This window comes from Oncorhynchus keta, chromosome 34 (assembly GCF_023373465.1).
Source record: "Oncorhynchus keta strain PuntledgeMale-10-30-2019 chromosome 34, Oket_V2, whole genome shotgun sequence".
In the NCBI taxonomy this organism is placed as follows: domain Eukaryota; kingdom Metazoa; phylum Chordata; class Actinopteri; order Salmoniformes; family Salmonidae; genus Oncorhynchus; species Oncorhynchus keta.
In genome coordinates this window covers 15,302,307-15,317,153 of record NC_068454.1, presented here as the reverse complement: position 1 = coordinate 15,317,153, position 14,847 = coordinate 15,302,307, and the positions used below count along the sequence as shown (strand labels likewise).

Sequence of the window (14,847 nt, the reverse complement as noted above, 5' to 3'; positions counted from 1 at the left end):
GGGTTAGGTTTAGGGTTAGGTTTAGGGTTAGGGTTAGGTTTAGGTTTAGGGTTAGGGTTAGGTTTAGGGTTAGGGTTAGGTTTAGGGTTAGGTTAAGGGTTAAGCTTAGTGAAAAATAGGATTTCGAATGGGAATCAATTGTTGGGTCCTCACAAGGATAATACATCAACATGTGTGTGTTTTTAATTCTGAAGTTCAGCTCTGTGTGAGCATCGTGTGTGTGTGTGTCTTTATGTGAGTGTGTGACTAACAGAGAGAAGGTAAAGATGTGGCATAGTGAGAGATGAGGAGGTGAATAGAGAAGGAAGTTACTGGATAGTCTCAGGAGAGGGCAGATGGAAGCACAGGGAGGCTTAGGCCGGGATTCAATACAAACCCTGCTACAGTATTCAGAGCCCTTGACCTTTTCCACATTTTGTTGTGTTACAGCCTCGCTCGAAAATTGATTAAATAAAAAAAATACCCTCAACAAATCTACCCCATAATCACAAAGTGAAAATAGGTTGTTAGAAATGTTGGCAAATTTATACAAAATCAAAAAACAGAAATACCTGTTGTGGAAATTCTTACAGCATGACACTCAAAGTCAATCTTAAATTAATCATTGTTTATTGTCAGCGCACTGGAGAGGATCAAACAAACTTAGTGAACGTCTGTCTGTCAGGAGCTCTAACGAGACAGTCCTGTTTAGTTCTTCTATATACTGCAGACAAGTCATATTTGCATGATTTAGCTTATTCATAATTAATTAATCAATAACGTTTGCTTCATTCAAGTGACCGACCAATACTGGGTCATGCATGTGACAGACCAATACCTCACAGGGCTTCTCTCTAAGCTAGGACCTTGAAAGTGAGATATCCCTTTCCCTAAACAAGGTTCTGGGCGTACTGCCAAATTGCAGACACTGATAGTGAGGATTCGTTCAATCAGTAATTTGCATGAACACACATTGGTTTATAGAAGAGCACAAACAGAGAACACAGAAATCTACGAATGAAAAAGCACCAACATTTTCAATCACATACCTTATTTACATAAGTATTCAGCCCCTTTGCTATGAGACTCAAAATGGAGCTCAGATGCATCCTGTTTCCATTGGTTATCCTTGAGATGATTCTACAACTTGATTGGAGTACACCTGTGGTCAATTTAATTGATTGGACATCATTTGGAAAGGCACACACCTGTCTACATAAGGTCCCACTGTTGACAGTGCATGTCAGAGCAAAAACCAAGCCGTGAGGTCGAAGGAATTGTCTGTAGAGCTCAGACAGGATTGTGTTGAGGCACAGATCTGGGGAAGGGTACCAGTGGCCTCTATCATTCTTGAATGGAAGAAGTTTGGAACCACCAAGACTCTTCCTAGAGCTGGCCGCCCAGCCAAACTGAGCAATCAGGGCAGAAGGGCCTTGGTCAGGGAGATGACCAAGAACCTGATTGTCACTCTGACAGAGCTCTAGAGTTCCTCTGTGGAGATTGGATAACCTTCCAGAAGGACAACCATCTCTGCAGCACTCCACAAATTGGGCCTTTATGGTAGAGTGGCCAAACAGAAGCCACTCCTCAGTAAAAGGCACATGACAGCCTGCTTGGAGTTTGCCAAAAGGCACCTAAAGAATCTCAGACCATGAGAAACAAGATTCTCTGGTCTGATGAAACCAATATGGAACTCTTTGGTTGAATGCCAAGCGTCACGTCTGGAGGAAACCTGGCACCATCCCTACGGTGAAGAATGCAGCATCATGGGGATGTTTTTCAGTGTCAGGGACTGGGAGACTAGTCAGGATTGAGGCAAAGATGAACGGAGCAAAGTACAGAGAGAAATCATTGATGAAAACCTGCTCCAGACCACCCAGGACCTCAGACTGGGGGTAAAGGGTTACCTTCCAACAGGGCAATGACCCTAAGCACACAGCCAAGACAATGCAGGAGTGGCTTCGGGACAAGTCTCTGAATGTCCTTGATTGAACATCTCTGGAGAGACCTGAAAATAGCTGTGCAGCAACCTGACAGAGTTTGAGAGGATCTGCAGAGAAGAATGGGAGAAACTCCACAAATACAGGTGTACCAAATACAGGTGTACCAATCTTGTAGCATCATACCCAAGAAGACTCGAGACTGTAATTGCTGTCAAAGGTGCTTCAACAAAGTACTGAGTAAAGGGTCTGAATTCTGTAAATGTGTTTTTTAATTTTTTTTAAAATTATTAATCTGCTTTGTCCTTATGGTGTATTGTGTGTAGATTGATGAGAAGAAAAAAAAACAATTTAATCAGTTTTAGAATAAGGCTGTAATGTAACAAACTGTGGAAAAAGTCAAGTGGTGTGAATACTTTCCGAATGCACTGTACGCTTGACATTTAAAGGGAATTTCCAATTGAGCCGACATTGGCATTGTTACCTTGAATGCAATCTCCTGTGAACACGGTAACATTGCCTTTAAAAGTTGCCTTATCTACAAGTTCGATCGGATGGTATCACAGACTTAATGATGGGTTGTGCTGTTAACTCACCTCTGAACAGACATGCACATATACACACTAGACATAACTTGTGCACTGCTGTTGTAGTTCTAGCACTTTGTACCATTTTGTGCAGAGCACTTTCTTATCTCTCTGTTTGTGTTGCACAGTTCCAACAGTGTGTGTGCATTACAGTGAGAGTGCCAGGAACAGTGTGTGTGTCCACATCACCAACAAACTATCATGGTTCAAACTCACCAACAAAGTCATGAAGAGGGCACGACAACGCCTTTTCACCTTTAGGAGACTGAAAAGATTTTTCATTGGTCCCCAGATCCTCAAAACGTTATACAGCTGCACCATCGAGAGCGTCCTGACCGGTTGCAACTGCTCGGCATCGGACTGTAAGGCGCTACAGAGGGTAGTGCGCTAGACCTACATACTGGGACCTATATACTAGGCGGTGTCAGAGGAAGGTCCACAAAATTGGCATAGACTCCTGTTTTTTCTGCTACCGCACAGCAAGTGGTACCGAAGCACCAAGTCTAGGTCCAAACGGCTCCTTAACAGCTTATACCGCCAAGCCATAAGACTACTGAACAATTAATCACATGGACTATTTGCATTGACCCACCTCGACTAACCTGGATCCCAGCATATTGACTCGTTACCTGTATCCCCTGTGTATAGGCTCATTATTATTTTATTTTGTTTCTTTTTTTTCAAACTTTAGTTTATTTAGTAAATATTTTCTTAACCAACAATGCAGTTGAAAGAAAATAAGAGTTAAAAGGGCTTTTTAGTAAGCATTTCACCTGTTGTATTCAGCGCATGTGACAAACATTTGATTTTGATTTGATCCAGAACCCTTAGATTAATACTACTTTATCTCTGTGTGTCTGGGCTTTGTCATACATCACTCCAAAGAGCTGTCCATCTCTGCAGACTAGAAGAGCCGGTGTGTGTGTGTGTGTACTGAGAGCCATTAGGGCAGTGCAGATCCAGCGTGTGTGATCACACTTCTGTCGCGTCAGGAGTCTGTCTACATCACCAGTCTCCCTGGAGTACTGTGGGGAGGGAAGAGACAGATGAGAAGGAGAGATAGAGGGGATTGACAGGAAAGGAAGATGGAGGAGACTAAAGGGGGAAGCAGGGTGATGGAGATAAGGGAGAGAGAGAGAAAGGTGGGAGAAGGGAGGAGTCCATTTGAATTGAAGAGACAAAGAAGAGAGGGAGAAAGAGAGAGAGGGGAGGGGGGTTGGAGATTGATCCTGCCCAAGTTTGTATTTTTTATTCCTATACTCTGAAAGAAGCATATCAAATTACTGAAGAGACGGAAAGAGATAGGGTGAAAGACAGATTCATTTGTTATTGCTCATTTGCACGTCAGAGAGTTATATTGAGACAACATCACTGTGAGCTCCGGTATACAGGCAGTACTGAGCTAATGTAGACCTGGCCTACTCATCATCCTCTTGGTTTAGCAGAGCCACCTAGCAGGGCAGGCCAAGCCTATCTACCTAGAATAGCCATCTAAGTGACCAACCGACTGTTGGAAGTAATTTTCGACCGCTTTTACATGTTGAATCTGTCTGCAGTTTTCACTCGGTTTGCAAATTACGAGTGGCACTTTGATCAGAGGTGCGTGGGCGAAATAAGGGAGTCTGACAACGTTACTGCCGGTGTAAATGTCCAATGTTTACTTCGCCATTATCATTTCATACATGGTACATCTTGTGTCACACTTAATGATGTCCCCATAGTCCCCAGTTGTAGTGTACCAGTTCCGGTGTAACACCCATCCATCTACATTTTAGTCCGGCAGATGCTTGACAAACCTACCGGTCTGTCCCTGCCTTCACAATTCCTGGGCCTGCATGCTGGATCACCAGTATAGGAAAGGCAAGCAAAGCAAAAAAAATATATATCATTTGACTCTGTACCGGTACCCCCTGTATATAGCCCCCTCTGTACTGGTACCCCCTGTATATAGCCCCCTCTGTACTGGTACCCCCTGTATATAGCCCCCTCTGTACCGGTACCCCCTGTATATAGCCCCCTCTGTACCGGTACCCCCTGTATATAGCCCCCTCTGTACCGGTACCCCCTGTATATAGCCCCCTCTGTACTGGTACCCCCTGTATATAGCCCCCTCTGTACTGGTACCCCCTGTATATAGCCCCCTCTGTACCGGTACCCCCTGTATATAGCCCCCTCTGTACCGGTACCCCCTGTATAATATATAATAATAATATATGCCATTTAGCTTTTATCCAAAGCCCCATGTGTCTGTACTGGATTGAACCCACCCCTGTATATATAGCCCCTCTGTACTGGTACCCCCTGTATATAGCCCCCTCGGTACCCCCTGTAGCCCCCTCTGGTACCCCCTGTATATATAGCCCCCTCTGTACCGGTACCCCCTGTATATAGCCCCCTCTGTACTGGTACCCCCTGTATATATAGCCCCCTCTGTACCGGTACCCCCTGTATATAGCCCCGCTATTGATATTTTACTGCTGCTCTTTAATTATTTGTTATGTTTATCTCTTACTTTTTAATGTATTTTCTTAAAACTACATTGTTGGTTAAGGGCTTGTAAATAAGCATTTCACTGTAAGTGTTGTATTCGACACATGTGACAAATAACATTTGATTTGAATCAAGAAAGGGACTCATCTGTTTTTAGATGGGGAGGGGTGTGTGTGTGTGATGGGATGGTGGTTAGCAGTTTGAACAACCACTCTGATCTAAATCAAATTGTATTTGTCAAATGCCTTGTAACAGTGAAATGCTTACTGAAGGGTCCTTCCCAACAACGCAGAGAGAAAATTAGAAAAAGAATAGAAAAAGAATAACACAAGGAATAAATACACAAAGAGTAATGATAACATGGCTACAGTATATACACGGGGTAGCAGTACTGAGTTGATGTGCAGGGGTACGAGGCAATGGAGATACAGTGGCTTGCCAAAGTATTCACCCCCCTGGAATTGTTCCTATTTGGTTGCCTTACAACCTAGAATTAAAATAGTTTTTGGGGGGTTTTGTATCATTTGATTTATACAACATGCCTACCACTTTGAAGATGCTAAGTATTTGTTCTTGTGAAACAAACAAGAAATAAGACAAAAAAACAGAACTTGAACGTGCGTAACTATTCACCCCCCAAAGTCAATACTTTGTAGAGGCACCTTTTGCAGCAATTACAGCTGCGAGTCTCTTGGGGTATGTCTCTATAAGCTTGGCACATCTAGCCACTGGGATTTTTGCCCATTCTTCAAGGCAAAACTGCTCCAGCTCCTTCAAGTTTTTAAATTTTTTACAATTTATTTCACCTTTATTTAACCAGGTAGGCTAGTTGAGAACACGTTCTCATTTACAACTGCGACCTGGCCAGGATAAAGTATAGCAGTGTGAACAGACAACACAGAGTTACACATGGAGTAAACAATAAACAAGTCAATAACACAGTAGAAAGAGAAAAAAAAGAGTCTATATACATTGTGTGCAAAAGGCATGAGGAGGTAGGCGGATAATTACAATTTTGCAGATTAACACTGGAGTGATAAATGATCAGATGGTCATGTGCAGGTAGAGATACTGGTGTGCAAAAGAGCAGAAAAGTAAATAAATATAAACAGTATGGGGATGAGGTAGGTATATTGGGTGGGCTATTTACCGATGGACTATGTACAGCTGCAGCGATCGGTTAGCTGCTCAGATAGCAGATGTTTGAAGTTGGTGAGGGAGATAAAAGTCTCCAACGTCAGCGATTTTTGCAATTCATTCCAGTCACAGGCAGCAGAGAACTGGAAGGAAAGGCAGCCAAATTAGGTGTTGGCTTTAGGGATGATCAGTGAGATACACCTGGTGGAGCGCGTGCTATGGGTGGGTGTTGCCATCGTGACCAGTGAACTGAGATAAGGCGGAGCTTTACCTAGCATGGACTTGTAGATGACCTGGAGCCAGTGGGTCTGGCGACGAATTTGTAGCGAGGGCCAGCTGACTAGAGCATACAGGTCGCAGTGGTGGGTGGTATAAGGTGCTTTAGTAACAAAACCGATGGCACTGTGATAAACTGCATCCAGTTTGCTGAGTAGAGTATTGGAAGCTATTTTGTAGATGACATTGCCGAAGTCGAGGATTGGTAGGATAGTCAGTTTTACTAGGGTAAGTATGGCGGCGTGAGTGTAGGAGGCTTTGTTGCGGAATAGAAAGCCGACTCTAGATTTGATTTTAGATTGGAGATGTTTGATATGAGTCTGGAAGGAGAGTTTACAGTCTAGCCAGACACCTAGGTACTTATAGATGTCCACATATTCTAGGTCGGAACCATCCAGGGTAGTGTTGCTAGTCGGGCGTGCGGGTGCAGGTAGCGAACGGTTGAAAAGCATGCATTTGGTTTTACTAGCGTTTAAGAGCAGTTGGAGGCCACGGAAGGAGTGTTGTATGGCATTGAATCTCGTTTGGAGGTTAGATAGCACAGTGTCCAAGGAAGGGCCAGAAGTATACAGAATGGTGTCGTCTGCGTAGAGGTGGATCAGGAAATCGCCCGCAGCAAGAGCAACATCATTAATATATACAGAGAAAAGAGTCGGCCTGAGATTTGAACCCTGTGGTACCCCCATAGAGACTGCCAGAGGACCAGACAACATGCCCTCTGATTTGACACACTGAACTCTGTCTGCAAAGTAGTTGGTGAACCAGGCAAGGCAGTCATTAGAAAAACTGAGGCTACTGAGTCTGCTGATAAGAATATGGTGATTGACAGAGTCGAAAGCCTTGGCCAGGTCGATGAAGACGGCTGCACAGTACTGTCTTTTATCGATGGCGGTTATGATATCGTTTAGTTGGATGGGTTCCGCTGGTGTACAGCAATCTTTAATTCATACCACAGATTCTCAATTGGATTGAGGTCTGGGCTTTGACTAGGCCATTCCAAGACATGTAAATGTTTCCCCTTAAACCTCTCAAGTGTTGCTTTAGCAGTATGCAGTATGCATTGTCCTGATGGAAAGTGAACCTCTGTCCCAGTCTCAAATCTCTGGAAGACTGAAACAGGTTTCCCTCAAGAATTTCCCTGTATTTAGCGCCATCCATCATTCCTTCAATTCTGACCAGTTTCTCAGTCCCTGCCGATGGAAAAACAACCCCAAAGCATGATGCTGCCACCACCGTGCTTCACTGTGGGGATGGTATTCTCGGGGGGATGGGAGATGCTGGGTTTGCGCCGGACATAGCGTTTTCCTTGATGGCCAAAATGCTCCATTTTAGTCTCATCTGACCAGAGTACATTCTTCCATATGTTTGGGGAGTCTCCCACATTCTTTTTGCAAACACCAAAGATGTTTGCTTATTTTCTTCTTTAAGCAATGTCTTTTTTTCTGGCCACTCTTCCGTAAAGCCCAGCTCTGTGGAGTGTATGGCTTAAAGTGGTCCTATTGTCACGTCCTGACCTTAGAGATCCTTATTTATTCTCTATGTTTGGTTAGGTCAGGGTGTGACTCAGGTGGGACAATCTATGTTTTCTATTTATTTTTTATTTTATTTTTTTGAGTGTGGTTCCCAATCAGAGGCAGCTGTCTATCGTTGTCTCTGATTGGGGATCATATATAAGTTGTGATTTTCCGTTTTGGTTTTGTGGGGTGTTGTTTTAAGTTTAGTGTCTGTGCCTGAAGGAACTGTTCGCTTTCGATTTTTGGATTTGTTATTTTTGTTTGAGTGTTTCTTGAAAATAAATATCATGAACACTTTCCACGCTGCGCTTTGGTCCACTCTTCCTTCCACCGACGACTAGCGTTACACCTATGGCAAATACTCCAATCTCCGCTGTGGAGCTTTGTAGCTCCTTCAGGGTTATCTTTGGTCACTTTGTTGCCTCTCTGATTAATGCCCTCCTTGCCTGGTCCGTGGGCGGCCCTCTCTTTGCAGGTTTGTTGTGCCATATTCTTACATTTTTAAAATATGGATTCAATGGTGCTCCGTGGGATGTTCAAAGTTTCTGAATTTTTTTATAACCCAACCCTGATCTGTACATCTCCACAACTTTGTCCCTGACCTGAGAGCTCTTTGGTCTTTATGGTGCCGCTTGTTTGGTGGTGCCCCTTGCTTGGTGGTGCCCCTTGCTTGGTGGTGCCCCTTGCTTTGTGGTGTTGCAGACTCGGGGGCCTTTCAGAACAGGTGTATATATACTGAGATCATGTGACACTTAGATTGCACACAGGTGGACTTTTTAAAAACTAAATATGTTACTTCTGAATGTAATTGGTTGCACCAGATCTTATTTAGGGGCTTCATAGCAAAGGGGGTGAATACATATGCACGCACCACTTCTGTTTTAATTTTAAGTTATTTTTTTTTCACTTCACCAATTTGGACTATTTTGTGTATGTCCATTACATGATATACAAATACAATTATTTTAAATTACAGGTTGTATTGCAACAAAATATGAAAAACGCCAAGGGGGATGAATAATTTTGCAAGGCACTGTAGATAATTACATATAGGAAGGGGTAAAGTGACGAGGCAACAGGATAGATAATAAGCAGTAGCAGCAGTGTATGTGATGAGTTAAAAGAGTTAGTGCAAAAGGGGGGGGTCATTGCAGATAGTTAAATAGTTAACCAAATAGATACCTAGACTAACTATTTAGCAGTCTTATGACTTGGTGGTAGCAGCTGTTCGGGATCCTATTGGTTCCAGACTTCGGTACAGCTTGCAGTGCAGTAGCAGAGAGAACATCTATAAAGGTCCTGAATGACAGGGAGCTCAGCCCCAGTGATCTACTGGGCCGTATGCAATACCCTCTGTAGCAACTTGCGGTCGGATGCCAAGCAGTTTCCATACCAAGCGGTGATGCAGCCAGTCAAGATGCTCTCAATGGTGCAGCTGTATAGCTTTTTCAGGATTAAAAATAATTTTCAGCCAACTGAGGCGGAAGAGGCATTGTCGTGCCTTCTTCTAAATTAGTTCCTTAGTGATGTGGACACTGAGGAACTTGAACCTCTCGACCCAGGGTCCTGAGCTTAGTCATGACATTTGAGGGCACTATGCTGTTGAACACTGAGCTGTAGTCAATGAACAGCATTGTCACATAGGTGTTCCTCTTGTCCAGGTGGGAAAGGGCAGTTTGGAGTGTAATAGAGATTGCGTCATCTGTGGATCTGTTGGGGCGGTAAACGAATTGGAGTGTATCCAGTGTGTCTGGGATGATGGTGGTGATGTGTGCCAGCCTTTTAAAATCATTTCATGGCTGCAGATGTGAGTTCTACGAGGCAATAGTCATTTAGACAGGTTGCCTTGGTGTTCTAGTGCACTGCTTGAAACATGTAGATATTACAGACTGGGTCAGGGAGAGGTTGAAAAATGTAATTGAAAACAATTTCCACCTGGTCAGCGTATGCTCGGAGTACCTGTCCTCGTAATCCGTCTGCCCCCCTGGCCTTGTGAATGTTAACCTGTTTAAAGGTCCTACACACATTGGCTACGGAGAGCAAGTTCACACAGTCGTCCAGAACAGCTGGTGCTCTCATGCATGGTTCAGTGTTGCTTGCCTCGAAGCGAGCGTAGAAGGCATTGGGCATAGAAGGTATTTAGCTTGTCTGGTAGGCTCACATCACTGGGCAACTCGCGGCTGGGTTTCCCTTTGAATCCGTGATAGTTTGCAATCCCTGCCACATCCGATGATCGTCAGAACCAATGCTGTCTTTGGTGACTGTTTGTTTCTTTGGTTACACATCAGGTTGAATCACTACTTGATCATGTGGTCATGACCTGACCAGACATGACCAATATCCCCCACAGTCCAGTGTGGTCAAACCATACCGTAGCATGGTCAGGCGGGGGAGTTTTCCATTTGTCACCCTCAGTGAATGGATGGTTTTTCTAACCTTGTGGTCATCCCCTCAGTGTTTGTCTAGAATGTTATCCCCTTAGTGTGTGTGTGTCCGTGCGTACTTGTGTGTCCATATGTGTCTGTCCGTGTGTATCTGTTGCACTTGTGTGTGTGTGTTTACCTAGACAGGGTGTCGTACAGAGCGAGAGCTGAGTTAATGTGATCTGTGTGTATGTCTTTGTAGATCTGATCACCTGTCTAGACAAAGGAATCCACTTCACTGAGGCAGAGTTCACTAGATACTGTCCAGCAGGATGCCTGACGTCTGTTGGGGAGATCTCTGGGACCATACCCCACGGCTACAGAGATGTGAGTATATGCACATTACACAGATAAGTGTGTGTGTGTGTGTGTGTGTGTGTGTGTGTGTGTGTGTGTGTGTGTACATCTAGGTGCCTGTGTGAGTGTGTGTCTGTGGGTCTGCATGTGTGTACAGGCGCCAGTGTATGTCTGTGTGTGTGTGGCAGTCTGCGTGTCCCAGTCATTGTGGTGTGCACACCCTTCCACCCCCCACACACACACCAAGTCTGTCTATCCTGATGATCCCTCTGTACCCACCAGCACCTCTACCCCACAGGAACTAACTGGCCACAGAGCCATGACTCACTTCATGGTCATGTTCCCTTCTCTTTCTTGTACTATATCTCTTTTACTTTACTTTCTATCGGTTTACTCTCTCTTCCCAACTTTCATCCTGTCTCTTTTTTCTCTCTCTATCTCTGTCTCCTCTCTCTCCCTCTCTCTCTCTCTAAGGACTATGTAAACAGGGCCTCTCTCTCAGCGGTATGTAGGCACGTCCCAGGCTGATGACCTCACAATGCCCCGACTGTGTCTGAGGTCATTGGGGCCAAGGTAGTCTCTGGCTGATGACCTCATACCTGGGTGGGTCAGAGGGCCCATGGGGTTGGGAAGAAAGGGAGGGAGGGCTAGATTGAGGGTGTTATTGATGAGGGGAGGCCCAGGGGTGGCTCAGAGGCACGGTAGAGCGGAAGGGTGTGTGTGTGTGTGTGTGTGTGTGTGTGTGTGTGTGTGTGTGTGTGTGTGTGTGTGTGTGTGTGTGTGTGTGTGTGTGTGTGTGTGTGTCTCCAAAGCACAGGGGAGGGAAAGGGGTTGTAGGGAGGTGAGCTAATTGTTTGGCCGAAGGAACTGGAGAAGGGTGCTGAGCGGACTTGTGTGTGTGTTTGTTTGTGAATGGTAGTGTGTGTGAGCTTGTGGTGTGTGTATGTCTGTTTTGACTGGTGGTGTGTGTGAGCTTGTGGTGTGTGTATGTGTGTGTGTCTGTTTTGACTGGTGGTGTTTGTGAGCTTGTGGTGTGTGTATGTGTGTGTGTCTGTTTTGACTGGTGGTGTTTGTGAGCTTGTGGTGTGTGTATGTGTGTGTGTCTGTTTTGACTGGTGGTGTTTGTGAGCTTGTGGTGTGTGTATGTGTGTGTGTCTGTTTTGACTGGTGGTGTTTGTGAGCTTTTGGTGTGTGTATGTGTGTGTGTCTGTTTTGACTGGTGGTGTTTGTGAGCTTGTGGTGTGTGTATGTGTGTGTGTCTGTTTTGACTGGTGGTGTTTGTGAGCTTGTGGTGTGTGTATGTGTGTGTGTCTGTTTTGACTGGGGGTGTTTGTGAGCTTGTGTAGGCGGTGTTGTAGATTACATGGCAGAAAAGGATCCCTGGTTTTCCATGTTCAGCCAAACAGAGATGTAAGGGGTTACAACCATTACACCTAGAGTCAGTCTGACATTAGTTGCCATGGAGTGTTGCTCATTGGACCAGACTAGAGCTATTTACAGGTCCAACCGGCACAAAACCATGAGATCCAACCTGGGACCAGATCCAACCTGGGTCCTAAATTCTGACTTTTCTCTCAGATCTTGGTCAGGTCTGATATACAGTGCATTTGGAAAGTATTCAGACCTCTTGACTTTTTGTTATGTTACAGCCTTATTCTAAAATGTTGTTTTATTCCTCATCAATCTACACACAATACCCCATAATGACAAAGCAAAAACAGTTATTTAGACATTTTAGCAAATGTCTAAAAAAATAAATAACGTAAATATCACATTTACATAATTATTCAGAGCCTTTACTCAGTACTTTGTTGAAGCACCTTTGGCAGAGATGACAGAAATCCATGTGGATGTCGGGAACCTGGCGCCGGCATATCTCTGTCTTTCTCTCGGTCTCTCTAGGACTAGGCCTAAGCTTGTCTCCTTTAATATATATATTTTTATATGAATATTATACAGTGGACACCTAGGCCTGTGCCTATATGCGTGCATTTAGCCCTCACATCTCTGACAGCTGAACCTTGAGGTAGACAATTACTGTTTTAGGAAAGTAAAAAAAACTAATTAAACAATAGACAGACTGACTATAAACAGACTTTGGGTCTCTTTTCCACAGTCTTTTTTGGAACGGGTCTGAGTGTCCTCTGGTCCATTCGGAACGGTTCTCTGTTTTTTTAGAATATGTATTTATCCATATTAGAGGTCAACCGATTATGATTTTTCAACGCCGATACCAATTATTGGAGGACCTAAAAAAAAAAGCTGATACCGATTAATCGGTCGATTTCTTTTAATTTTTTAAAAATGTATTTGTAATAATGACAATTACAACAATACTGAATGAACACTTATTTTAACTTACCGTAATTGCTGGACTATTAAGCGCACCTGAATATAAACCGCACCCACTGAATTATAAAAAAATATGTATTTTGTACATAATACGCCGCACATGTCTATAAGCCGCAGGTGTCTACCGGTACATTGAAACAAATGAACTTTACACAGCCTTTAAACGAAACACGGCTTGTAACAAAAATAAATAGGCTTTTAAACGAAACACGGCTTGTAACAAACATAAATAGGCTTTAACGAAACACGGCTTGTAACAGTTCCTCACGCTGCTGTTTACAAAGTCTTATAATCGACTCATTAAGGCCAAGCTCCCATGCAGCAGCTCTATTTCCTTTTCCAACAGCCAGATCGATCGCCTTCAACTTGAAAGCTGCATCATATGCATTTCTCCGTGTCCTTGCCATGATGAGGGTGACAAAATTACTACCGTAATCAGAATGATGGGAAGTTTGAGCGCGCTCGATTTACGTTACATTATGTGACAGTGCTCAGTTTTTTGGCGGCGGCATGAATCTTGCGAAAGCGGGAAAAATCCATAAATTAGCCGCGTCATTGTATAAACCGCAAGGTTCAAAGTGTGGGAATAAAGTAGCGGCTTTTCGTCCGGAAATGACGGTAGTATAATACATCAATAAACATCAATTTAGCCTCAAATAAATAATGAAACATGATCAATTTGGTTTAAATAATGCAAAAACAAAGTGTTGGAGAAGAAAGTAAAAGTGCAATATGTGCCAAGTAAAAAGCTAATGTTTAAGTTCCTTGCTCAGAACATGAGAACATATGAAAGCAGGTAGTTCCTTTTAACATGAGACTTCAATATTCCAAGGTAAGAGGTTTTAGGTTGTAGTTAATATAGTATTTATCGGACTATCTCTATACCATTTGTATTTCATATACCTTTGACTATTGGATGTTCTTATAGGCACTTTAGTATTGCCAGTGTAACAGTATAGCTTCTGTCCCTCTCCTCGCCCCTAACTGGGCTCGAACCAGGAACACATCGACAACAGCCACCCTCAAAGCATCGTTACCCATCGCTCCACAAAATCCACGGCCCTTACAGAGCAAGGGGAACAACTACTCCAAGTCTCAGAGTGAGTGACGTTTGAAACGCTATTAGCGCGCCCCCTACCTAGCCATTTCACATCGGTTACACCAGCCTAATCTTGGGAGTTGATAGGCTTTAAGTCATAAACAGCTCAATGCTTGAAGCACAGCGAAGAGCTGTTGGCAAAACGCACGAAAGTGCTGTTTGAATGAATACTTACGAGCCTGCTGCTGCCTACCACCGCTCAGTCAGACTGCTCTATCAAGTATCAAATCATAGACTTAATTATAACATAATAACACGCAGAAATACGAGCCTTTGGTCATTAATATGGTAGAATCCGGAAAGTATCATTTCGAAAACAAAACTTTTATTTTTTCAGTGAAATATGTAACCGTTCCTTATTTTATCTAACGGGTGGCATCCCTAAGTCTAAATATTGCTGTTACATTGTACAACCTTCAATGTTATGTCATAATTAAGTAAAATTCTGGCAAATTAGTTCGCAACAAGCCTGGCGGCCCAAACTGTTGCATATAGCCTGACTGCGTGCAATGAACGCAAGAGAAGTGACACAATTTCACCTGGTTAATATTGCCTGCTAACCTGGATTTCTTTTAGCTAAATATGCAGGTTTAAAAAATATATACTTCTGTGTATTGATTTTAAGAAAGGCATTGGTGTTTATGGTTAGTTACAGTCGTGCAACGATTGTGCTTTTTTCGCAAATGCGCTTTTGTTAAATCATCCCCCGTTTGGCGAAGTTGGCTGTCTTTGTTAGGTAGAAATAGTCTTCAC

At 43.6% G+C, this 14,847-nt stretch overlaps 1 protein-coding gene across 1 annotated transcript in view; it reads left to right on the top strand.

Annotated features, from left to right (window-relative positions):
• LOC118366768 (discoidin, CUB and LCCL domain-containing protein 2) overlaps positions 1 to 14,847 on the top strand; it is a 44,515-nt gene that overhangs the window by 12,825 nt on the left and 16,843 nt on the right. The window contains exon 4 of the mRNA XM_035749423.2: positions 10,549 to 10,673. Within this exon, the coding sequence (XP_035605316.2) occupies positions 10,549 to 10,673 (125 nt within the window). The remainder of the gene's footprint in view (positions 1 to 10,548; positions 10,674 to 14,847) is intronic.